At 43.0% G+C, this 27,507-nt stretch overlaps 1 protein-coding gene across 1 annotated transcript; it reads right to left on the reverse strand.

Annotated features, from left to right (window-relative positions):
• Positions 1–207: 207 nt before the first annotated feature.
• LOC139696907 (parathyroid hormone/parathyroid hormone-related peptide receptor-like) lies at positions 208–27,507 on the reverse strand. Its single transcript, XM_071595788.1, has 10 exons — positions 27,446–27,507; positions 25,706–25,867; positions 5,608–5,702; positions 3,553–3,718; positions 1,720–1,879; positions 1,494–1,624; positions 1,250–1,341; positions 869–1,013; positions 311–649; positions 208–264 (listed from the first exon to the last, which is right to left on the reverse strand). Exons 1-10 carry the CDS (start codon positions 27,482–27,484, stop codon positions 208–210), a joined length of 1,386 nt encoding a protein of 461 aa, XP_071451889.1. The 5' UTR covers positions 27,485–27,507.

A 27,507-nucleotide genomic window follows, 5' to 3' on the forward strand; every position in this document is an offset into this window, starting at 1 on the left:
GCTCCTCGGCGGGCCCCTCCGAGAGCAGGGGCCGCCCCTGGCCATCGGACGCCGGCTGGCCGCCCTCCCCGCCTTCGCAATCGATGGAACAGTGGGTCGTCCTCGCTGAGGACGAGCTGGCGAACGCCGGGCTCCTCCTCCGCCGACTCCCCAGGCGGCTCCTCCACTTGAGGGCCATCAGCTTGGTACCCTGGATGACGTCGCTCCTCACCGCCCGCGACACCAGGCCCTCCCCCGCCGCCGCAACCCCTGAGCCGGGCGGCGCTGAAAGTTGCCGCCGCAGGATGACCCGGAACTTGAACGAGCGCACGGGCTGCAGTTGCACCTCCACGCCTTTGGAGCGGCCAGCAGTCGGGCCGCCGCCGCTCTCCCCTTCGCTGCCCTCGGCCGAAGAGACGGCGTGGTTCTGGTTACCCTCGCTCGGGCCGCTCTCCTCGGACCCAAGGTGGGGCGCCAGAAGCGAGCCGTTGGCCTTCGACCTCCCGCCCCCGATGGCCCCCTGCGGTACCTCGCCGGGAGGCAGCCACTCAGTGGGTCGGAACCCACCCCGTGACCGAGGTCTCGGCCTGCAACTCCTCTCCCACAGCTTAGAAATCTCAGTCTTGACCTCGCCGTTCATGAAGCAGTAAAGGACGGCCACAAATGCACCCTGCACGGGGTAAGTTTCATCAAATTTCATTTTTAATATCAAAACGTCATGTGTTATTTTTCATTCCTTGAAAACACTGTTTGAGAATAACGATATGTGAAAGGGTTTATATGCTTAAATTAACGCAACTTAATCAAAATGACGAGTCTTTTATATGGGTTGCTTTATTTTAGTAAAAAAAACTGGAAATAATAACAGAAAATTAGAAAAAAGTTTCACCTGAAATGATGCGAAAAAAAGATCGCAAAATAGCCAGATAATTTCCACCACAGGATTCACTCCAATCGCAAAAGACATTCCGAGGAACAGAGTGTAATGAATCCCAAAAAGTGGAACTAGGACCAGGGTTGACTTTGCCCAGCGCCTAGGGAAAACATTATTGGTTAAAAAGGGTGTAAAATCAGAAACTTAAAACGGAAAAAATATACCTAGATAATAATAATGTTCACTGAATAAAAATCGGCCAAAAAAAGGACAATCAAAATATTAAGGAATATTACTGAAATAAGATAATAATAAATAAATATTAAATTTGTGTCGATAATGTTTTACACCTCCATTTAATTTTTGAATTGAATCCAAAGGTTGAGAGCACAATACCTGTATCTGTATCTCCTCGTCTCTTCCGATATGGAAGACTGCAGCTTCTTAAAGACGACTCGGACTATTTTCACGAAAAGTACGAAGTTAATCTGAAAATGATCCATTCAATGTTTAGAAGAATCAAGGTATTTCGGCATATTTTCATAAACATGTAAAAAATCTTACTTTTGAATCCGATGCCTTCATCCCAAAGAACAATTTCATTTTAGAATTCATTAATAAATATCTAAATGCTACTGACCAATATTGAAGTCTCAATAGGAATGCGTATGACGAGGAAAAGGAGTGGGTTGCCGTTTGTGGTCCAGCAGTAAGTGTCCTCAAAGATCGCCCGAAAAGTTATCCACGGTACGACAGACAGAAAGGGCAGGCCTGAAGAACCAGATTGAGACAGGAAATTAGTATTTTGGTGCATGAAACAGGCGCCGAGTATCCCTCTTCATTCCCAGACGCTGATCGTTTCTTACCCCAGCCCAAGACGACGTACGTGGCGATGGAACTGGTATCCGAGAATAGGGCGTGAAATATTAGATTGTGCAGATACAAGCCTTCCATGAACACCCAGGAGTAATTGGCCACGATGAAGAACTGCCACAGGCTGATCACCATCTTGCATTGCCATCCGTGCTGAAAATAATGATGCAACAAGCGCCAATATGAAGCAAGGAAATCAATGAACGTCGAACCACAGTTGAATTAAACTCCATAGGGCAAAATTAAAAGGGAATATTAACGGCAAAATACCTAGCCTGAAGAAAGTAATGTATTAGCAAGGAAAAAGAAGAAGGGTGCTTCTGCAATAAACGTTTGCTTTTAAAGTCAACGAAAACTGAAATCAGGCATCCGGCAGCGTCATGACTCTTTCACATACAGGGTCCGTGCAATAAGTGTCGCCACTGGTTCGCTGTGGCAATAATAATCCATAGAGAAAATTAACCAGCGCTTTCCGGTCGCCGCTGCATCTTAAGTATGTGGCCATTTCACTTGTCGCAGGCGTTGCAGTTTGCATCATCGGTAAACATATCACATGTTTTTTTTGATCCCAAAAACAATTTATTTAAATATATAGTCACCAACTTTAAGTGATTGCAAGAAAAATGAGGGTATGGAATCAGAAGCACAATATGCTGCTCGGCTTACCTAGGTTTCATTCGGAACAGGCGGAGAGTAATTTTGGGATCCACTGATTAAATAATAAGTTAATAATAATTGGTAGTTGATTAGAGAAAATACACATGTATAAACATGTTTTGTTAAGAATATATACGAGAAATAAGTAATCGTGAGAGATATGGTGGAGGAAATAGATCGGCAACCCGTGATTGACGGCCAAAGCCAGCACCGGGACACCGAGGGGATAATTTAGACCACTTATTTCGGTAGCAGGATGAACAGCAGGAAACTTGATGGAGATTGACTCGCCATCGGTTAAAGATTCAATTACTCGTTCTCCCCTTACAAATATATAATAACAAAATAATCTCCCCTTACAATTCATATAAGCATCAAATCTAAGCGTCGCAACATTTTACTGCGAATTTAAATTGCTTTTTAAGGCACAGGTCACCCGATTTCACTTGCGTCATCCAAATATTTAGTATGGTTCAAATTAATTGGAAGCTTGGTGGACCATTGGTATAAAATATAAGATAGTACCTCTTCATTTATGACAAAATCAAGTAGTCTCTCATTATAATATATCCAATTGATGAAGTATATAGTTTCAGGCGTGACTATATGGAACTTGCTACAAATACTTTTGAATTACACTTCCTCATTTGTATATTCCCAATGTAATTTTTTATATATTTACGGTTTGGACGATTAACGTCATTTTCAACTGAATATTACGTTAATCGTGGTCATGTAAGAACATAAATAATTATTGTGGAATTGTACAAAGTACGTAGTGATGTTCAAAATGAATGTACCCATTCACAACAAAATCAAACCCAAGCACCCCCGAAAGTTTTGATTGAAAAAATAAACTTCAAAGGCCTGCCTCCAATGCACCGATTATTGCTTGATGTCGTAGGGGCATGTGTATGTTTTGTGTCGGGAGTACGTGTGAAAATGTAATTTATGTGCACATAAATATATTCTTTCTTGTGCATAAGTGCTCATGCATGAATGATTGCCTGTGTGTTAACACCCCCCGCCACACACCCTTGCTGTGGCCTGCGAGATGCTGAAGGGGTAAGCGACAGGCAACGGTGCAGGGAGTCGTGCGAATGGGACGGACGCGTCGCCCAACTGGCCACGGGAGCTCCGATCGCCCGGGGGGGGGGGGCATTGCTCACCGGTTCCTCGCTGAGGATGAGCGAGTCCTCGCCTTGAACGAAGGCTTCGGAGGTGAGGTCGATGCCTTTGATGAACAGGGTATCTTTGAGCAAGGACATGAAAGCCCTCATGATGAAGGACGCGAACAGATGCATGTGGAGCACGTTTCTGGGGCAACGAAGTCTCCTGGAAAGAATCACCGAAAACAATTACGTCTTGAAAAACCCAGCGATGATGCAACAATCAATTGGAACAAGCGCATTATTTATCCCAGATAGAAAAATTAACATTTGCGAAAATATTTGAAACAGTTTACCAAGGATATATAGGATTTTTCAAGAACTCCATTAATGTCACCCACACTAATATTGAGATAAATTTAAATGGTGGAGTGAAAATAAAATCGTGGCTTTTCATGCGTATTAATCCGATATATTGACATAGCTTTTCACAAAATATTGACTCCTATGACATTAGTTTCCATGCCCAAACGAATTAAGGAAGTGCATAACTTCACCTTCTATAAAATTTTATTCGGTATGAATAGAATCGGAGTCATTATTGGCTCAAGGGGTCTTGAAGATTGCTGGAATGCAGCACAGATGAGTACCTGCTTCGAGGTTCAAACCCTTTCAGAGGGAGAAGTTGACGATTTCGTCGTTTTGATTACCATGCTAGATCGTAGGCAGCAAAGGTGAGAGAGATTAAAAATTTTTAATATTTTAAGCATAAAAGTGAATCTAGATTATTAGAAGAAAGGAACTAGGAAGGAAGGCAAGTTCGGCTCACCAAGCGACGGCTAAAATATAGAATACGTGAATTAGAAGCAGTTTCCCTTTGCTTTGGAGGCCAATAGTTCGTTGCAAGCTCCGCCGTGCTACTCTGGGGGAGATCGGGAAGATAGGATGAGGTGCGAGCTGGTTTTGATTTGCTGTGCCAAAATGTGAGGGGAAAACCTGGTTTGTACCGTCAATTTTCCTGCTGCAAAGGACAAGGGATTAGAATGACTGCAAACCAAGGTACTGATGGAATAAGTTCTTTATTCTATATATATTGATTGGCTCTGCTTTCTACTACCTCTCATTTTATTGATCTCCTAGTCAGCAACTCGTATTGCACATATAAAAGATAATTAATCGCCCCCAGCAACACACGCCAGCGGTGACTTACGGGGGCACCAGGAAGTGGTGAACGTGGGGGTTTATCAGAAAGCGTTTCTCGGAATCGAACCCGGGTTCTCCGGGTGGTAGTTTGGTACTCTTTTAATTACTACGAGTGCTCGTACACTCCTACACCCCCGACACTCATCTTGAGCAGAAAAAATTAAAACATATTTGTATGCAGCCATATCACAATGGTGGCTTTTTAATGATCTCGTAATTTTGAGTTCATTTTCATTTTAATTCACTCGTGCATCAAATTGAAGTTTTGATCGCAAAATGTGAGAAGGTGGAAATATTCAAGAAGCAGGCCTTTGGGCTCTATATTTATTCTAAGTATTGAGCATATAAATATTTAAATTTAAACATTCATGGGAGTAGTGTGAAATACCTTGTGAAAGTGGATATTCTGTTTTTCTCAATAGACCATCCCTCTTACTGTTCGGAAGTACTTCCATCATGCTCTTGGATTCACGAGTACGCGGGCCCTGCGAGGGTGGCGTAGATTTTGCAGCATTTTCGAATTTAGAATTACATGAAAAGCGCATTTCGTGATAGAAGAATTTAAATTATTTCTATAAAATTTCTTTTCGATATTTTTTCAAATTAATCATTATTTGATATACTGTATAGTATCCGCCGTCACTTTGTGGAAACGATTCATAATGAATAAGAAATACTTAGTTTTTCCACACAAAAGTTTGTGTGGAAAAACTAAGTATTTCTTATTCATTAATCATTATTTTATGAACAAAGCTCTGACAAACCAGTATGTATCACATTTGAAGAGCCTCAATTATGCGACGACCGCACGAAAAATACTTTGAGGTTATTTTCCTTAAAATGGCAATTGCATGCTACATTTGTATGATGCTCTGATATCGCGAAATTGTTCATTAATATTGATGGAAATACCTTATTGAGGCCATTATAATGAAGGCAAGTATTAGAGTGATCAGCGATACGCTGTAGCCAACAGTAGCTGTCTTCTTGACTATGGGGACCCATTCCTGCAAAAAAGGAAGAAATTGATTATTTCAAAAACGATAATAAGTATATCACCTTTGGATTTGCCAATTCCAAATCAACTCATGGCTAATGATGTATGGTATAAATATGACGTGTAAGTGTCCGCGTGTATGGACACCAACGAAAAAGTCATTGATGCTCCTAAAGTGGCTGGTATATAATCATGGGTCAGTGGATACCAAGTTTGAACCCAATAGGTTTTCTCCGGATTCTGTTTGCGCCATTAAATGACAATGGATAGTAAAGTAATACTCATAGATTAAGCACCTGAATATTCCTCAAACCAACACCTGGAAGTGTTAACAGAATTACTAACAGCTAACAGTGCTAACAGGTCCCATAGAGAAACGTATTGTGAATAAACTAAATATTAATATTTTATTTTTTTCTGAAAGTGCCCACATGTTGTAATGATAAATTAATTAAAGCCGTTAATATTTATTAAAAATGAAGAGGGTGCAAGACTAATGCAAGATTGCTGGAGATTACAGTTGCCAACAATAATATTTTGTTTTGGCAAAAAGATTTAATATTCTGTGAAAGTGCATTTGTAAGGATTTGTGGGAAATTATTTCAATTGTGTTTTTCTAATTTTTTAAAGTGATTTTAACCTAATTAATTACGTTTCATCCTTAAATAATAATAAAAACTAAAACTCAAATGACTCCATGGAATCGGTTAATTTTTGCTGGTACTATTAATGTGAGTTGAGTCGGGTGAGATTGGTCAAAGGGAGAGCGCATCCGTTTCAGTTTCACCCTATTTGTTATCCAATAATGCGTATTCTGTGCGAGGGTGTGCCCTTTTGATCTTGCTAAATCCTCCATTACTCATCACATGGTTCATGAATTAGATAGATACTTCTCCAATTCATGATCTATGAGTCATAAGGGCGCGGACACGCTGTTCCCGATGCATACACGCTAGGGTGTATTATCGATAAACTATTTTTGGATTTGTGATATGGTGCCACCGATCACTTAGGGAAATCGGGTGCCTCGGGAATGCGTTTGCTCTGGCCGTCGGAGACAATTAATCGAACTCTCTCTTTCTCTCTCTGGTCACTTCAGAATGGCCTAATTATCCTTAATATGTCCCATCGTGTCCACATGATCCATTCTCTCTCTCGAGATGTTCAATTTGGCACAAAACACTTCTTTTACAATAAAATCCATAACCACTTCACCCTAACCGCTTTATTTCAATGACTCACTCAGATCTCTCACTATATTTCCAATTATTACCACTTAAGCAAGCACTCCAAGCATACACCGCACCTAGTCTCCATTTTTGCCAACATGGCTTTCTCAAGTTGCACTCCAATGCGATGTTCTCGAGAGGAGTGTGTTTGTTGGGCATACTTGGTCCACCTCAGCTGCCTTAGAGTAACATTCATTTATTTGACCTGGTCTACATGCTAACTGCAGTTGGAACGATTTACCTATCTCGAGAGTGTTGTAGACTAGTAGAATCAAAGTTGAGGTGATATAAGAATAAGAATGTCGGTATGCAAAGAACTAAGAGAAGGAATCCGACGACATTGGGTAAGGTTTGAAGGAAAACTAGAGTGAAAACTTTGATGAGGAGTGTGGTTCAGAATGAACGGGGAAGTCGGTGGTAGAAGCGAGAAAGTGTGGGTGCGGAAAAGGATGAACGGAGGAGAATGGGTGAAAAGAAAAACCAAACAAGAAGCAACCAGGATGGTCGAGTGGAAGGGAGGGTTGCTGGGAAAATCCCAAAGGAGCTAAGAAGAAGAGTGGATGCGGAGTATTTCGATTGGTGTTGGAGCGTCGAAGAAGAAGGTGGATGGAAGGACGAGGGAGGACCTGAGGCAGGCTAAGGAAGAGAGAGAGAGAGAGCAGGCATGTATGTGGGGCCGAAGGAAGAACCAAGTCCGCATAATTCCTACACACACTTACCTGCAAAAATTATGTGGAAACGAAGAAGGATTTACCGTGTTGTAGGGCGACAGTTTGCGTCTTGCTAGGCGAGACATAGTTGACATGCAGCGGTGGTTAGTCTTGTGGTCATCCAAAATCAAACCTAAATGGTCGATTATGAAGTCTTAAAAATGCTTCCGAATAAGTATATTTTATTTATTATTCTCTCAAATTTTATTACCCCCATCAATTTCATTCCATTTCATAAGAATTCTGTAATCACTCAAATATTCTTAATATTTAAGTATCACGTACTGCGCAAAAATTATATTATTTACGATTATAAATCAATTTGGGCGCATTTTCCTTTAATTAAATGCTCTATGATGCCTAAGAGAAGCTACCCCGTGTACATCATGCTGGCTCTCAGCCAGACTCATTCCAATCAACTGCATTGGTTTTGGCCCTGTGGTTGGCCTACAATCTTATTCCTCTTGTATGGACGTATGAAACTGTACGCGGGAGAGAGTCACGAATCGCAGTTAGTACTGGTGCACTTTGAATAACAAGAGTCGAACGGTAAGAATCACAGAGCCAGAACTACCATTCTAGGTTACCTTTCTCTTCACGTGAATGACCTAACAGGATAGTTGAAATAATGTAACGTGTACGCTGCGTAGTTATAACTTCTACGAGGGTCATCCGGAAAGTAGTACCCGTTCGTGAAATAAAGACACAAAAGTAAATATTAACAAACATAAAAAATTTTATTTGAAAGTGGATACTTTAAACTACTTCTCAACATAATCTCCAAGCAAATTAAGGCATTTGTCATAACGTGTGACAAGTTTCTGTATTCCTGCTGCATAGTCCTTCGCCGCCAGCTCATTGAGATACGCGAGGGACCCATCTTGCACAAATTTTTGCATAATGCAGATGGTGTTTAACAATTTCATGAACAATTGTTCGAGAAACATTGGGAAAATGCTCACAGATGTCATCAATTGTGACGCGCCGATCGTTCCTCACGAATTCGTCAACTGAGCTCACCAATTGGTCTGTAATGACAGACGGTCTCCCCGAACGCTCATCGTCGTGTGTGTTCCCCCTCCCCATGCTGAAGTTGCGACACCACCGCCGAACAGACGACTCGTCCATTACATTGTCTCCATACACCTCCTTTAATTGGCGATGAATATCACATGGGCGAACGTTTCTTGCATTGAGGAATTTAATCACTGCCCTCACTTCACAACTGGCGGCGTTCTCAATTTTTTTAAACATTGTAAACAATCACAGAAACAACACAGGCAATGCTAGCGTCACGCAACTTGGCTCAGAGAAGGCAGACAAGCCACTGAAGCTATCTGACCTCGTCCAGCGGCTACTCGCGTCGTCAGCACTTCATGCGGCACGAACGGGTACTACTTTCCGGATGACCCTCGTATCTCTATCTTTATCTGCACTTTACTTCTATCCTCGATTTTCTCATCACATGCTTTCTCTTGAAAAGCATTCAATCTCATTCAATGGGGCTGACGCCAAGTTGGAAAAATCAGAAGAATGGAGAAAACTCGAGAAATTTGACTTGTTTTAATTCGAGAAGAAGTTAGAGATCGGGCCGAATTCTGTTTTAATGAGTTTGGAGTTAAAATGAGAACGGGAATATGCATACTGGCATCGGCGATTCCCGGAGGAAACTATGGTCCTTCCTATTTTGAGGTCAGGTCGTGTTTTCAGCGGACCCTTGGGCATTCAGGTCCCGGAAAGATACAAATATGTTGGGTACACTTTGGTGAAATCGTTGCTAAGCAAATTGTTCGTGCTGGAGGATAACGCGCAAAACTTTTTCTGATCAGATTTCATACGCGAGGCGAAAAAAGACACTAAACTCGCCAGAAATATTGGGAATGGGAACCCGGGAAAAAGTCTCCAATCTCTTCATCTATATTCATCCATACCATTTATATGGAGTCCGAAAATGTGCTTTGTTAGAAATTATCAAAGATAGAACAACGTGGCAAATCATAATCTTTAAATATTTATTCTCCTGTGTTTCTGCTTGGTGATTCCACTCTCAGCCATTCTCTCAACATGTGGAAACAAACCAAGCACAACTATTTCATGCCTCTCTATGACCAGTGTATGCAAAATACATGCATGCATGACCAATCATCCTTTCTCCATCTATATCTCCTACTTGCATTCCTCAAACACTCCCGTAGATCCCATTGGTCATCGTCTTCATTCCACATTTTTGTTCAATCAGGTGGACAACAATTTCATTTAATGGTGTGAGAAAGAGCACGCCTTCTTGGGCTAGTTATTCAGATATGGCAGGGTACATATCGGTGAAAAGGGTACCACTGCTGAAATTGATAATGCCCGCTAATTATCTCCTTTTTATATTCCAACATAATTGTAAAATAATCTCTAAATGTAGCTCGTGTCTCATGTTACTGCGAACAAAATTGCTAAATAGATAAAATGTGAGCAAGGATATGACTTCAGACATTGAGTGGCAAAATATTTTTGAATTAATAAAACTAATCGATGTGAAAATTCGCCGTTCATAACCTTTCTCTGATATTCCAACACAATCAGCTGAACGAATGATCGAATTGAGCATCAGGTAAAAAATAAAAAGAATACACTAAAAAGTGATTTACACGGTTAAACTAGCGGACGAGACCCACGTGGGTTCAAAGGGAAGCATCGAACGCAAGTTATGACAATGATATCAAAGCAACTACTTATACTTCGTTAATAACTATTGAGATATTGAGTAAATCCTTTGTTTAGAAAACGTGTCATTCCTCCAATTTGGAGCAGAGAGAATGTCATCTTGGAGAGCAGATGAATAGTCCTCGGTACCGACGTAAGGGCTGCTAATATTTTGTACACGTGGAATAAAAATTCTAAAAGCAACAAAAGAAAGGGTGGTAATATTACTGAATAAAGATATAGGAAGAAGTGTAGTAAAGATGGAGCAAGCGAATGATAGAATATTTATTGTAGAAGCAAAAGCTGAACCAGCGAACCAGGGGATCAATCGTTCAGGTGAAGAGTTCAGGTACGTATACGATCAGCTAGAAGACATGATCGGTGATATTCCTGGAAGAAAACATGTCATAGCGAAAGGGGATTGGAGCGTGACGGTGGGTGAATGGATGGACGGGAGTAAGGTTACGGTTTAAGAATGAGGATGAGCGCGGGAAAAAAGAAATTAGTTCTGCGGGAGGCAGAGCTTAGTGATGAAAAATAATTCTTTTAAATACCCTGACAGGGTTAGGTATTCTGGGAAAACACGGGAGGATTAAGAATGAGATAAGTTAGACTGCATCATGATTAGGCATAGAATTAGGAACAGCGTAATCAATTCGCGGTTGGCGGGGAGTGAGATGCTGAGTCCAATCAATATTCAGTCATAATGAAGTTTAAGGTCATATACAAGAGGATAGAAGAGGGAAGACGGCTAGAGAAATGGAAGCATTGAGTGCGAAGAGAAAGAGCGAATCATCTGGCTAGAGAAAATCATAGTTGAGGAAATGGAGCTGCTACATCGCGCAGGGACATCTCAAAAAAGGTTATCAATGGCAGCAAACAAAACCATCAGAAAAGCAAATAGGAAATAGACAAAGAAACCATGGATTACAGTCGGATTGAAAGTGGAATAGACGAGTAAAGGAGATGGAAGCACTTAAAAACAGAGTAAGGAAAAGTGAGTTCTAATAATTAACGGGGTACCTACATATGCACTCAGGACACAAATGATTTTGCCCTAATCACTGATCTACCCGATTATCGAGTCATTTTTTTCATTAATTTCCATCCAATCACATTCCATTCTTTGCTATTTTACTGAGCAAGGCAGGCGAAATACTTTTTATTGAATGATTATCAGTACTTTGAATTGACTCTCAAGAAGAAAAACGCTTCAAGTGCGGAAAATCACCATGAATTCCATTTCGCTCGCTGAAAGAGCGAAGGATTTCATTTCTCTGCCCTCCGGCCTCGTCCTGCTGGGAGCCACCTTCACCCTTAACCCCCGCCTCCCACTCGAGGGGGGGCGTAGGAGCTGAAGGCAATCTCCCGAGCTGTGGCGCCTTTCCTTGGAAAAGGAAAACAGAGATGGCGCCATGCATTCCGCGGGGTGCACCTCTAACCCCCGTCCCTGGCGCCGACTCCTTCCAGAGGAGGGAAACGGACGCCCTCACCAGGGCGCGGAGGAAATGGAAGGAGTTCCATTCTGACGAGTGGAGATCGTCCGCTCTAGGCCTTCCCACCGTCCTCCCGTAGCAAAAGGCGGTTCCGCCCCATCGGGTTAAATTCATGTTTTGGAATTTTCATCGGAGCCACTCTAAATATACATTTTCTATTATAAATTAAAAAAGGGTATATCTGTATCAGATATCCCATTGCATGTGCCTTTATTGGATATTGCTAAAATACATTCATCACGAACGAAGACCGTCGTCACTATCTATCCCTTCGCCCTCAGTCGCATTTCAATCCCCCATCACTATCAAATGTTTCCCTGCAAGATCACACGCGATTATGTCCTCTAACTGACCTATCGACCTCTTCCTCCGTATGGTTGCACGGTGGCATGTATACCTGAATAATAACCAAGTTCGTCGGTTCTGCTTTTATCTCTACTAGTAATATTGTATCCGTTTCCTGTTCTATGTTGACTGCCCTTCCTCCTACCTCTTCATTTAATTCTATGGCAACCCCTCGTTGGCTCTCGTCCCCGGTGCTGTATATTATTCTATACTTATCACTCCAGTAATCCCCGCTATTTTTACATCTCACTTCGCATAGGCCTAAAATGTCTATATTTCCTATTTCCACCTCTTGCTTATTATTCTCTAATTTTCATGTCCTCATCATTGTTATAACATTCCAAGTTCCTACTCTAACTAAATAGGTCTTCTTTTTCGTCTTCTGTCCTGCTGCTCTCGGTTTTTCCTTGCTAGGGTTTCGTGAAATGACAACCGCGGAAGCCTTGCCTCTTCCAATACCGGGTACGAACCACGGCCGATTGAGCCGAGTCCCGCAGTTACTAGGACTCATATTCAATGCACTGTCCATCATAAAATCTTGGGAATAATAGTTGAGGTGGTTTCCTGTTACCTTTCTCAATAGTCTTTTATTATTTTCTCAATAGTGTGACTTTCCAATGACTCATAAAGGTGTCTAAGGACACCTTTATGAGTCATTGGAACGTACTTCCACTACGTTAAGGCTGTATTCCATGGAAGGAGACCGATTTACGTGTATTCCTACAGATTTAATTGAATTAAATTTATATTTTCGGCCTTTTTATGTGCTTGAGCAGTTTCTTTGTCACGCTTTCATCCGTGAGCACGTGATTTTGCAAATGCTTTGGGTATATGCGATTTTATTTCGGAGATCCATCTTACCTGCCTCCTTTTCATTTCTCTCGGAGGTTCCCTCTCCTCCCCCAACCTACTCAGCACTTCCTCGTTTGTTTTCTTCTCCATCCATTCCAACTTTTCTATATCTGTCCATACCCACATTCCAAAAGCCACTAATTTACTGTCTAGCATCTTGCCTCAATGACCAAGTTTTCGCCTCGTAAAAATTAAAATCAGAAAATTGACAGAAATAGAATCCAGCTGAAATTTCATAAACTTGCTATTTGATGTCTCCTGCTTATTGTTTAATAACTATTTTGCTACATACTCTAGCGGTGGTGGATCGTTACCATACAGATAGAAGCTGAGAGGGGCCAGTCGCGTCACCCGGAACCGATTACTGGAAATTTGAACTCAACGGATGGTGACGTAAGTAAATTGTTAAAATTAAAAACCAACTCGAATTTGCATTCATCCGGCGTAAGGTAGCACTCCACAGGTATTTCTGCCCTAATCTTAGGACCATTTATGAGTAATAAAATAAAAGCGTTTTGAAGAATATGAGACAGAAATATAAATGACCAACTTAGGTGATACACTCCTCTAAATGGACTATGACCTTGACCTGGGGTGAAATGGCTCGGGCGTTCTCTCGACAATTAGGAGCTCTAAACATAGGCACCGCAGTGCATGCACCCACAGTTAAAATGGCCAACATTATTTGCTTCATTTAACAAGTCTACATATTTCGTTGCTCGAAGTTAAGAAACACTTCATTGTTGCCGTTACATGCCTGGTGTGTAATCATGCCCTACTGCCCTACTGAACCCCCTACCGGAGACCTTTGGGTACCAGCCTCGTATAATGAAAAATGCATCCGCAAAAACGAACCGACGCTCTTTAAAAGTTTTCTCCTAAGATCTAATCGCGCAGTAGCCAATGACCAAAATATATTTGAACTTTTTGAGCCAATCAACCGTACGGTTGTAACTAAATTTATGTCTTATTAGAGGCCTTGTTAACTATCCGTGTAGATGCATTGTGTACGTAAAAATATAAATGGTTTTCAAGGAAACTATTGCTTTTATCAATAAACAGCAAAATTCTGAAATCCTACTCTTTAACAAACAATGGTTTTTAGTAATGTATGTAACAATTCCATGAAGTGAAGTGAAGCCTGAAAGTATAGAGGATATTAATGAATGTAATTTGATCATTATGACACAGCAATATTTTGATTATTCAGAGTAGTTCTTGCAAGGGCTCTCGCGTAGCCCTTACACTGCGCCTTTCCAGCCTTCAAGGCTACTAAGGCGGGAAGAATTCTTCTGCGTTGTCAGTCGTTTGATTTATTCCCGCTCAGAGCAGCCTTGGCTTCTTCTTTGCCGGAAGGGTGTCTTGCTCGTCTTGGGATGCTATGGGGCGCTTGTGGTGGTCCCATGGCCAGACCCTTATGTCGCCAACCCGGCCAATTACTTTTACTTCCGCTTCTGCCGCTTTTCTGAAGAATTTTCCAGATATTCTAGGCAGAAGGACGTCCAGGGTTTCCAGTTTTCCGTCCCCGTGCATCTCGGAAACGCGGGCGTAACGACCGCGTGCCATGATGTCACGAAGAGCAGAATTCTGGACCACCTGAATTTGAGCGAGACTCGTTCGCGACGCTCCTGACCATACCGGAGCAGCGTACGTGAAGACAGGCATCACGCACGCTTGGTACAGTCTACGCTTCTTGTCCAGACTCAGGACCGGCGGGAGGATAATCGGCCGGAGCCGACTAAGCGCCGCGAATGCCTTTCTACGTACACGAAGCGCTTGGGCGTTCCAAAGGAGTTTCCGGTCCATCAGCACTCCGAGGTAAGTAACTTCGGATTCCCACGGTAGGGCGACTCCATTCACAGTTAGGTTGACTCCTGGCGGCCGACCATTTCACGGATGGAAGATGATCGCCTTCGTCTTCTGTGCGTTAACAGCAAAGCGCCATCGGCGGTTCCATTCTAGGAGATCCGCCACAGCGCTCGGCAGTCTTCGAACCGCGGTCACCTTCTGCCAGGAACAGCGCAGGAGGGCCGTATCGTCGGCATAGAGAGACAGGATCTCGAGGTTCCCACGACGAGTTGGAATGTCGTGGGATTAGATATTGTAAAGCAGTGGCCCGAGGACTGATCCCTGGGGCACGCCGGAGGAGATCCGACGCACCCCTGAATTCGCCCCGTGCCACTGCACGGTGCATGTCCTGTCTCTCACAGAGGAGTGAACCATCCGCACAATCCAAGGTGGGAAATGGAGTCGTCTCATCTTCAACAGGAGAGCTGGATGCCAGAAGCGATCGAAAACCTTACTGACATCAAAGAAGGCCCCAGCAACCGCCCTATTCCTGTTAAAGCTGTCCGTGATGAAATCCACCGCTCGTACCAGCTGATGGACTGTGGAATGCTGCGCACGGAAACCAAACTGCTCCTCCGGGAGAATGACATCCTCCCGGACGAAATCATCCAGCGGCCGTTGCAGCAGTCGCTCGAATATCTTACCGAAGCCGTCGAGCAAGGAGATAGGCCGGAATTCTCCGGGACCCACCTCCAATTTCTGCGACTTCGGCAGGCAGACGATTCTCGCTCTTCTCCGAGTGGTCGGGAAGTAGAAAATCCTGGCACAGCCATTTAGGACCGTTGTCAGGTACCTCACTGCCGCCATTGGAAGCTCCCGGATGACCACATTGGGAATGTTGTCGCTTCCGGAGGCTTTCCTCGTGCGGAGGCGTCGTATTGCCTCTATGACGTCCTTCTCGTCGAATCTCGGAATTTCCAAGGCGTCTTTCAAATCGGCGTCTCCGGCTCTTTCAAACGCCTTGATTTCTTCTTCAATCTCGGAAGAAGCGGAATTCCCAGGATTGGGTGAAAAGCTGCAGGCCAAGTGATGAGCGAGCAGTTCCGCCTTCTCCATGGGAGATCGTGCCTCCCTGTCTCCGTCGGTAATAATCGGGTCCAGTCTTTAAGGGGCCCGCAGCCTCCGGCATATCTTCCACAACGACGGCAGGTTCTCGTTGCCGTCTTCCGAAAGGAGCTCCTTCCGCAGGTGCGCCTCCCAGTGGTCCGATCGGATCTTCCGGAGGGCATTCTGTACCGCAACGTTGAGCTCTGAGAGTTGCCTTCTCATGTCCGCTGTACGATATTTCTATCGTTGGCGCCGCACGTTGTTTCGCCACGCAATAAGGACTCAAACCGCCGCTGGGAGTGGAACCCGAAGATACGAGTTCCGTTGTTCCTTTAGCGGTATCGAGGCCTTCATTGCGCCGTCTACTGTGAGGTGGCTGACCATTTGATCGGCCATCTCCGGTGAAGTCGGCTCCAGTGGCTCTCTTGGCAGCTCCTCAGCGATGACGCTGCGGGAACAGCTCCAGTCGGACGACGACAGATCCAATCGCCGGGTGGAAGACAACACTGGGATTCGGCTCCCCACTGCCAGGATGATCGGGTTGTGGTCCGACGACAGTTCCACGCATGTGTACAAACTCAGGGACGTCCATACATTGTGAGCAATCGCAATGTCTAAAACGTCCCCTCGTTCGTGCGTGGGTATCGCCGGTCCTAAGATGGTCAGGCCTTTTGCAGCCGCTAGCTGACGCAGGGAATCTCCTCTCGGGTTTGAGGACCGTGAATTCCAAGTAGGATGCTTGGCATTCAGGTCCCCCAAGATGACCGATGGTCCGCTGTCCCCCGTAAGGTACTGGATGATCCGGATCCCAAGGTTTTCCGGGTGGGAAATACAGAGATGAGACCCGGAGCCATCCTCCTCTTGTCCGTATGTCCACCGAAACAGCGTCCGCATGCGGGTGAGAAATCTCTCTACATGCTCGGTGCTCGATGGACCTGTGGACGAGGATGGCCGCACCTCCTGATGCTCTAAGCCGTTGTCGCCTGGGATCCCTGTCCGCCCTATAGATGGTCCAGCCAGGTAACCTCCAGGCGTCCGTTGGCCGAAGGTGCGTCTCATTGACAGCGGCGACTATGGCTCCCTTCTCCTGGAGGAACGCCCGCAATTCCTCGCGTCGGCGAAGAATTCCGTTGGCGTTCCATTGCGCAAGCAAGACGGGTCGTTCAGCCATAGTTGGTTGAATTCCTGATCCTGCTGCGCACCGGCTCTTCCAGGAGTGAGCTTTCTTAGCCTTAATATTTGCGTTCATGCACATTTGAAGTTGTCTTATTTTGAAATGTACAAAGTGTCTGCAGGGCTGTTGGAAGAAATCAGAATATTCGTTTGTAAATGGTTTAATAGTTACATACAGACTGCGACAGTTTTAAAGCCGCTCCTCGTCGATGTGAGTGAATTGAAATTTTATTTCTGAGTGAGATCATGTGCTGCCATCTGTGACCGAAAACAGAATTTTTTTAAGTTGTGTGTTTCGATCTCAAAATTTTCCAAAGACGTATTTCCACATCGGACATAGCCTATGTTACTTTCGGAATGTTTGTTCTACTCATGGAAAACATTATGAGTCCTTACTCCGTGTTGCCTTGGCGTGATTAGTCGTCAAGCAGACATATCCCCAAATGAATAGCGTAAAATGGCGGAGGACTCTTCTTTCTTGATCTCCGGCGAGTGTCCCGCGATGAGGCGCCCTCATGTCTGGAGCGGCGCTGGGGGTCGGCCGTGCCAATATGATGAGGGCACCTTCAGATGTTTACCCGCCTACGATTCGAAACTGGGCAATGGATGGAATGAGTGATCGACACCGATTTATATTTTCCCCATGAAAATATAGCGAAAACCAGTAATCGCGACCGCTGTGCATCTGATTTATTACATTTACACTGAACTGAATTACTTGAATTTACTCTTATGTTGCGCCGAGAACATGCTTAATCAATCTTGATCTTCAATTTCCCTCGAGTATTTTCTTCGCCTGAGACGAACAGACAACGCGTAGGGGTTTATGGTGCCGCTTGAGCTTGTTATCGTCCGTAAAAAACTCGAAAGTTCCAATAAAAGAAGCGATTGGTTGAAAACTAACAAACCGATTTTAAAGCAACTCAGAGAGAAAGTGTTTACGTTTATTATGTCGCGTTGAAAGTTGAAGCCTTTGATGGAATTTGATGAAACGACATCTAATTTTGTTTGAACAGAAGGGACGGTTTTCGGCGCTGAAAGTCCATTACCTGAAATGTTCGTACTTGCTATTCTATTGCGCGCTCATAGTATTTTATTACAAGCCTTGGGTGTTCCTGATAGTTTACGGAAAACTATTTTATTTTCGACAAGGTAGCCGACGGATTACAAAATATGCTATGGCTCAAGCAATTGGATTTCAGCACCGACGACAGAATCTAAATTCATGATTGCTCAATCCGTCCTTGAGTGCCGACTAACGTCAATAGCCCGGGGTAATGAATAAATCGGAGATGCCATTACACCATGTTTTACGAATTTCTTCTGGGTATTTTATCTGCTCCTCCAACTTACGCCCAACCTACCAAACATCGAGAATCAACTTAGTCATTGTGCTACCCCGTTTTAGTCTGTGTAATCTATCTCTAAACTTTCTTCCGTACTGAAATCCACTGGCGACAGTGGCACCAGCATCCACGTGGTGATCTGATTCTCGCAGGGGCACGGTTGAATCCATACCAATGTTGCCAAAATAAGAATTTTTTCTTTCTGATTTTCTTTCTCTACCTTTCTTAGATAACTTCCGTAATGCATGAAACGTTGCATTAGGATGCCCGATTTCGATCATCCATGCTTTTTCACTGAAAATAAACTTTCATTATAACAGCTGTTTTTACAACTCTAATTTCACGTGAATATATACAGGTACATATATAAATGTTCACAAAAGTTAGCATAAGGTCAGTTTAAAGCGAGGCGATGATTTATCAAACTTATAAACACAAAATAAAGACGTTTTTGGTATCGGTTTTTTTTAATATGTCGGGGGCCAACCACCTTCCTCAACGTAGGGAGGAAATGGAAGAGTTTTTTTGGGATATTTTATAAAATGACCACAATTTGGTAAAATGTTACCCTAGGAAAGAACAAAAATTCATCTGAACAGCCTCGGGGAAAACAAATAGAAGATTTGATAGGCACCCTGCATAGAAGCGGAGGTTAAAATAGGAGAACTGACAGAAACTTGTGCACCCAAAATAAATTCAAGAGTGTATGTCGACGCTTGCAATGAATTCCATGAGCGATCATGATCTCGGCCAAATCCCGTGCGCGACCGATTTACGGGCGGCGACGCGTCGCTCGAAGCGAAGGGCCGCTCCCGACCGAGGCGAGCGGCCCCTCGCTCTCTGGCTCTTCCCATGGCGGCGGCGAGGGAGGTGAGTGAGATCCCTTGAAATGAACGTATACTCCCCCCTCCGCCCGTCACGTCATCATCCCCTTTTCCGACAGATCCACGCGGAGGGGTCTTTCTCCAATTGACGATGAGAATCGGCAGCCGAATGCCGAGATAAGGGGGTGTGTTTAGCGCCTACGGGGGTGGGGGAAGGGGGTTGAGATAAATGCCTCCCCTCCCATCTGGCATAGCGGTGGAAGAATAAGGGTTGACGTGCTCTTTGATGGGAAAGGAAATGAAAAAGACTTCCCTTCTGAGATGAGAATCCTCTGATCCCGGGCACTCCCTTCCTTGAGCGATGTTTCACTGGGCGACCCTCTTGCACTGGTCCAACGATGCCCGGTCGCCAAGGATCGGGTCCGATTTCCATTCACGAAAACGATCATCACCTGAGCTGGTCTAATGCGGGCTCCCGTGACCTCCGCTGACCTCCTCGTTTCGGCACACTTTCCTCTCCATTCTTTCAATTCATCCACCGATTTTTTTTCTCTCCTGTTCCTCCGTCATTTGATATTCCTTCCGCTTTTCTCATTTTTCCTGAACACGTGCTTTACGCCAACTTTTCTTCCCTCAGACTTAAATATTCTTAGATTAGTCTTCCTCCTCTCAAGAATTCCATTACTTATTCAAATCTCACGGCCCTCTCGAAACTGACTCTATCTTCGAAATTAATGAGTCGATATTTTCCATAAATGACATTGCGTTCCCTTATTTAACTTGCGGAGACTAAAAATGCCTCCCAGTTATATTCTTTTCCGATGCTGAAATCTTATTTCTTGTTTTAATCTTATTTTCTTGGACACCCTTGATGTATGTATGTATGACTGCTACGACTGCTGTTGTGCCGGAGATGCAATCGCTGAAGAAATAATTTCCGATCAGAACGTATTTGAAAAATCAATGATTTTAAAACCTAAAGGAATCAAATGGGAGAGAAAAGATTAATCCTAGGGCCGCTTTCCTTTTGAAAACTAAATCGTGATAAAGGTAGGAGAATATAAGAAAATATTTGAACATTTCTGTTGAATGAGGAAAGATTGAGTTACATGAGAACATTTACCCCCTCGGGTTTTCGATGCGTAGTTTCAAGTTTATCTCGATTCATTTAGTTAAAATTTTTCGAAAAAATTTGTTGAAATCCACCATCACAAGATGTTGCTTATGTGGTCATTTTGGCCATATAACAAACATCCTCGGGGATTTCTCTTCCATACATTTATTGCAACGGTCATATTTATGCCAATCAGCAAAAAGGTTCAAAATTTAGAGTTCCCCTCGGATTGACCCGGGTCGGGCCGACTCCCCTGCTGGTTAAGAAGTCTACCATACCCGTTAGAGCAAAGTTTCATCGACTTGCTAATAGCGTGAATACATTCCAGAGAATATACTATATTATGTATACGGAATTCAGTAATTAATCTCTCTTTGATGGATACTAATGCCATTTACAGGGTAAGTTCACTTTGACGGGGAGAGAAATCGGAAACGTTACTTCAGGTATCTAATGAGGATAAGAGAAAATACGCGCGATTTTTTAAAAACTATTACGAGAGAACAATAAAAGTGACAGATGTGTTGAAAGAATTCGGTCAGGAGCCGATCCTGATTCATGGAGGAGAGAGCTTGCATGAACACATTTATGAAAGGCACAAGACAACTAAGTTTTATTGTGACACCAAAGAGGGAATTATTATGGCACTAGATTATAATTTTAATGAGAGATTCGAGCATCGGGATGATACCACAAGATGCACAAGAGTTGTAGGGCATATATATATATATATATATATATATATATATATACTATATATATATATATATATATGCCCTACAACTCTTGGGCATCTTGTGGTATCATCCCGATGCTCGAATATATATATATATATATATATATATATATATATATATATATATATATATATATATAGTATAACACTTAGCACTAGTGGACACAGACAAAAACACAGAACTCTGAGAGTCTGTCCCTCTCTTCCTTGATAAAGGTGGCAACGACCACCGAAAATTCGAAAAATAGTGAGTCTCTTTTTTTTGTGTGTTTCTGTGTTTTTGTCTGTGTCCACTAGTGCTAAGTGTTATACATTATTATTCACGTCCGTGAGACTTTCAAAAAGTGTTATATATATATATATATATATATATATATATATATATATAAATATATATATACATATATATACATATATATATATATATATATATATATATATATATATACATATATATACATATATATATATATATATATATATATATATATATATATTTAAGGTAATCTACCGGTTAAGGTAGGTTTTTGGATGGACACGACTACCAAACAAATATTTTATTACTCCCAAAAAACCACAAAATCCATCATCCTACTCTATATCAGGTCCCTCTTCATCTCTGAGTACTTTCTTCCTCCCTTCATCCCGTCCAGCATCCCTATCCTGTTCCTTCCCTTTCCTCTTTTGCCCAAAATTCTACCCTCTAACACAGTCTTCAACATCCCACTGCCGGTCAACACCCCCTTCATCTACTTTTCCTGCCTCCATGGGATTGCTCCCAACAAACCCCTCTCTTCGCCCACCATACCAAGTACTTCCTCGTTTGTTTTCTTCTCTGTCCATTTCACCTTCTCCATTCTTCTCCACACCCACATTTCAAAAGCCTCCAATCTACGTCTATCCTCCTGCTTCAATGAACACGTTTCCGCACCGTACATAGCTACGATCCATATCAAAGTTTTTACGAGTCTTTTCTTAACATCCTGACTCAAAGTCCCTGTCATCAACTCCCTCCTCCTTGTGAAAGCCTCTTTAACTAGCGCTATTCTTCTCCTTACGTCCCTACTACTTTGACCGTGTTGGTCCAAAACACTACCGAGATACGTAAACTGTTCTACCTGCTCTATTTTTTGCCCTCCTATTTTAATGTTAAGCTTGTCCTTTTTCTTTCTATAAAATCGCATAACCTTTGTTTTATTAATATTGATTCTCATCCCATACCTGTCGCACTGAATTTCCAATTCACTCAGCAATGCTTGCAGCCCCTTGGCTGACTGACAAACTAAAGCTTGGTCATAGGCAAACCTAACTGATTTTACGAATTCCCCGCCCACTTTCATTCCTACCTCGAGTTCTTCCCATGCCTCTTTGATCATTTCCTCTGCATACAGGTTTAACAGCAACGGTGATAATGGGCAACCCTGCCTTACACCCCTTCCTAACACTGCCCATCCTGACTCCCCGTTTCCCACCCGCACCTGAGCAGTCTGAGACATGCACAGGTTGCGGATTAGCCTTCTTTCCCTCCAATCTATTCCTATTTTCTGCAGAACACTCATTAGGTTTTCCCAATTCACTCTATCAAACGTTTTTTCGAAATCTACGAAACAGGCAAATACCTCCTGGTTGTGCTATATTTTCCTCTCGATTAATAATCTCATTACTGCAATGGCATCACGCGTACCTCTCCCCTTCCTAAACCCAAACTGATCACCCCCTAAGTAATCATTTTCCCTACTCCCTATCCTTTTGTTTATGATCCTGAGAACAACTTTAGCTGCGTGGGATATCAAACTAATTGTCCTATAGTCCTCACATGACGTGGCCTTTACTTTTTTCGGAATAGGAACTAAAACTGATCTCACAAAGTCTTCCGGCCAGATTCCCTCCTCATAAATACTACGGATCAGCCCATATAGCCTCTTCCTCCCACATTTTCCTAAGCATTTTAAAAGTTCCACGGGAATGTTATTTACCTTCACCGCTTTATTTTGTTTCATCTCCCTTATTGCTTTTTCTATCTCATTGTCTAGTATGCCTGGACCTAAGCTGTCTTCCTCTACGTCATTTTCTTTTTCAATGTCTAACTTTGTTGGTTTGAGTTCTTTACGATACAATTCTTCTATATACTCCTTCCATCTCTCTTGGATCTTTCCTGCGTCAACCTTACCCGCCTTATCTCTAACTGTTAGCATAGCTCTTCTTTTTTACTTCCCGATAACGATTTAACTTTGCTGTACAGCGCACCGATTTCACCGTTCCTCTGCAGACTTTCCATATCCTCGCACTGCGTCTTCCACCATGCTTCCTTTGCTTTATTTGTTGCCCGGCTCAATTTATTGTTCAATTCTTTGTACTTCATTTTGCCTAATTCTGTATTTATATTCTTCCATTTTCGCCGCTCATCCATCTTTGTAATCATCTCATCCGTGATCCATGGTTTCCTAGTCCTTTTAGCGTTAACGGTTCCAATAGTGTCTTTTGCGGCTTTAGACAACCCTTTCTTGATCATTTCCCATTTTTCTTCTATAGTATTAAGCCCTTTAACATTCTCCATGATTTTCTCTACCACCTGTTTGTATTCCTTCCTTTTCAACCCATTTAATGCTTCTACATTCCATTTTCTAACTCGCCGCCGCTGCCTTATCTTTTTGAAACGGACCCTACATTTCATAACAACTAAATTGTGGTCAGAGTCCGCATCCGTCCCAGGAAAATGTGCGAATTTATCAGACTCTTCCTAAACCTGTGTCTAACCAGGATATAATCTAGCTGATATCTTCCTGAGTAAACCCGCATTTTCCATTTCCCCTTTTTCGTCTTTTGTGGTGTCTAAACCAAGTGTTGGTGATGACTAACCCCTGTCTCCTGCAGAACTCAACTGCTTTCTCCCCGCGGTCATTCCTCGTTCCTAAACCGTAGTCCCCCACCCCATCACCATCTCTTCCTTTGCATACTGTCGCATTCCAATTCCCCATCACTATCAAATGTTTCCCTGCAGGAACACACGCGATCATGTCCTCTAACTGATCGTATATCCTATCGACCTCTTCTTCCTTGCTGGGAGGTAAATTAAAGATGGCGGTTAAGGGTGGGAATTTTGAAAGCACGGAAAACTAATACATACGCGGATTCTCGAGTTATCACCTCTATATTGGTGGCTGACTCTGGTAGGGATTCTAGGATGCTAAGAGCAGAACACTGGTCGAAGCGAGGTTGTGGGAATTGGCATTTGAAGGGATAGGAAGAGAAGAGAGTGAGACACAATTGCAGGAGTACTGGTGATTGTTCATTCGAATGGATAAGGAGGTAATGCATTCGCCTTTGTAAAATTAAGTGCATTGTCCTCCTGATAAAAGATAAATAATGTTTTTTGAGAGGCAATTAGCGTGGGAACGAGGTAAGGGGGCAATGAGGGGATGCAATGAGAGGGGAGTAGATAATAAGTAGACAAGTTTAACATCGGGGGCGGTTGCAAGTTGGGGAAATATTAGGCAATTTGTCACGGGGGGCGCCAAAGGGTTGGTGGATCTCAGAAGCTTGTTGACATTGGCGAGTCGTCTGTATGCGAGAGATGGGCATTGGGGTAGTAAGGATGAGGTCGCGTAATTGTCATTTAATATAGGAAACAGTTCTTAACGGAAAGTTTTCAGTCTGTGAGATCCGGGGAAATAGGTGGTACACAGGTTGAGTCCTGCGTCAGATGTCGGCTTGTTTTTATGTGGTGCTTGTGGTCGGGTGGAGCGGTGGATTTTATTTTGTAGGAGCTTTTCTGGGTTACCCATTTGAGGAGTGCAAGGTGTAGATTACCGAGGTATTTGTTGAGAGTGGCTGTGGTGTTGCAAATTCGGTGTCCGCAGATAGAGAGAGAGTTGGGAATTGAGCGTTTCGTGAGTTGAGGATGACAGCTTGTGGGTCAGAATCGAAAACTTGTTCCAATTTGTTTTTTGGGTTTTCATAGTTTTTAAACTGTGGTGGTTTTAGTCATTTAAACTTAGTTTTTCTATATGTTTCCTTGAATCTTTCCACGCATCGTTATTTATAACTATTCCATGCGTCATAACGTACCTAATATTTCTTCTATTTTGCACACTCTCCTGTTTCAGAATACCCAACATGTTCGGTAATTGTATGTCTACAAAGTAAATATCTGGCTTCCTTTTCTTGCACTTTTTTATAACTTTTTAATATGTTTTTCCCACTTCTTACGGGGACCATACCTCGGACGAATATTACAGAATAAGGCTAACGAGGGCCTTATAAGTTATTTTTTACCGACTACGCTACTTCCTTTTAAATTTCTCATTGCCCAATGAAGTGCTTTGAATGCCTTACACGTCAAACAGTCCAATTTAATTCCCCATTCAAGTGTAAGTATTCTGATGTGCGTTCGTTTGATATGAAAAGCGATATCCATCCCAGTTTTCTTGTTTACAAGTCGTTTGGCAAGGCGATCGCTGACATTTTGAAGAATTAGACGTTCGTTTAGTCGATGGATGGCATGTTCATCATGCCCTTTGATTCCTTTTTCGAAATGGAGATCCGAAATTGACAGGTCTCGTGTTGCGGGCGAGGCGAGAGGGAACCATGAATAATTACCGCCAGAAGGGACTCGTTGGTCGTCACGTGCGGCAGAGCCACGACGATCTGCGCCAGCCAATTGGAAGGCGCGCACTGCGAGTAATTGGTCCAGGTGGCGTTGGGCTCCTCCGGCCGCGAGTACCATTCGCCGCTCTCCAGGCACGAGCGGGTCGCGTTCGCCTGAAACACGAAACGCACGCATCAGCGCAGTGCGACCGCGGAAAAGCCCGACGGATGAAAAAAGGACCTTATTTCTCATCCAAGTCTTTGTTTGTGCAATTTAATGGGTCCTTATGGCATGGAGAAAGGGGTAATATGATCTATAGACTAGCTTTAGCACCTTTTTACAAAGGATGTTACGTTTTATTCATTTATTTATTTATATAGCGACTTTTATTGGGACGAGATTGAGACTTTATAGTCCTTTCTTTAACTTAACCCTTGTATATTACAGAGAAGACAATTACAAGCACCCAAGCCCTAGGTGGAGGAAAACCCACCTAGGTGGGAATCGAACCCGCGACCTTGGCAAAGGAGGATGCCGCCACCGCGGTCGGTGGTCATTGAGGAGTAGCTGAAGTTTTGACTCTCCACTACAAATAGTTCGTCAGAATAATTAGAAGATAGTTGTTAGTAAGTTTAAGGCACTTCGTCAAGCGAGATGCTCATGGTGATCTACACGTGAAATTAAAATTGCTTGCACGATACATTAAATGATAAAGGGGAATAAAATCCTGTTCATGCGGTGTTCCCATAAATAACCAATGATAAACTCAAAAACACCCTTCAAACTTTCTTCGGGATAGAGTAAATAATAAATTTCCATATTCGATGGGTGTAGGTGGTCGTGGGAGATCATTTAAACCAAACACAAATATGAAAATTAAAAACTAAAGGACGAACACCGTGCAAAAAACTTACGATCAAAGAGTTTTCTCAAAAAGCTTGTTCAGGGTGCATTTAATTTCATACTCTATGATTTGAAAATAAATGCTGTTTTGTAGAAAGCGAGGGTAGGTGAAATACCGTGAAAAGCTCTTTTGGCACCCTCAAAGACATCCCGATTACATTCAATATTCCTTCCCGCTAATGATCTCATCGCTGCAAGGGAGTCAAAAGCTCCTCAACCCTCCTTTCTAAAGCTAAACTGACATGCAATTAGTCAGTTTTTACCAGTACTTGGGTAATATTCTACTGATTCTTTTACCAAATAGAAATTGGGACAAAATTTAGAAATATTTTTTGCTTAAAAAAAAATGGTATCATCACTAATTTATTCAACCATGCTTTATTTAATGACATATGGCTGGTTCGCTGGGTGACGGGTGACGGAATATTGGTCAGCATTCATTTAATGCGTGAAATATTTTCACAATGGGATAGCACGGCGCACAGGAGGTGCACCATGCTATCCCATTGAGAAGCATTACTTTGTGGTCCTCCGTCGGCCACATGTCCTGGTGTCGCGTGAGTGTCACTTTCTCCATGAAACCGGTTTTAAATTAATCGGAAATTTCAAATACATTTTGAATTTTTGTTGCTGAATACCCATGGAGTTTGACAATTGTGCCGGAAACAATTGAGTTGAAATATAATTTTCTTTGAGTTGGAAAGAGGGGAGAGGGCATTGTTATGAGAAGGGTGGGACTACGAAGAAACAGTGGAGGTCGGACTAGGGGTGGATGGGGTGGATGGGGGGGGGGTGTGTGGCGTGGAAATAAACCACGGTCGGAAGGGATGCGGCAGTATGGCACTCACCTCAGTCACGAATCCAGCCACGTAGTCGGGGCAGGGCATCGTGGCGGTCTCCCCGGGCCCCG

The sequence above is a fragment of the Hetaerina americana genome, unplaced genomic scaffold, assembly GCF_022747635.1.
Source record: "Hetaerina americana unplaced genomic scaffold, ioHetAmer1.1.p SCAF_7, whole genome shotgun sequence".
Lineage (NCBI taxonomy): Eukaryota > Metazoa > Arthropoda > Insecta > Odonata > Calopterygidae > Hetaerina > Hetaerina americana.

What these genes read in the sequence shown, in the direction of transcription:
- LOC139696907 (XM_071595788.1), bottom strand. Translation starts at nt 27,484, where the DNA reads ATGCCCTGCCCCGACTACGTGGCTGGATTCGTGACTGAG. An exon ending in CCAACGAGTCCCTTCTGGCG is followed by an intron (nt 5,703 to 25,705) that starts GTAATTATTCAT and finishes CCTTTTTTGCAG; the next exon opens with GAATGGGTCCCCATAGTCAA. An exon ending in CTATTGAGACTTCAATATTG is followed by an intron (nt 1,342 to 1,493) that starts GTCAGTAGCATT and finishes GATCATTTTCAG; the next exon opens with ATTAACTTCGTACTTTTCGT.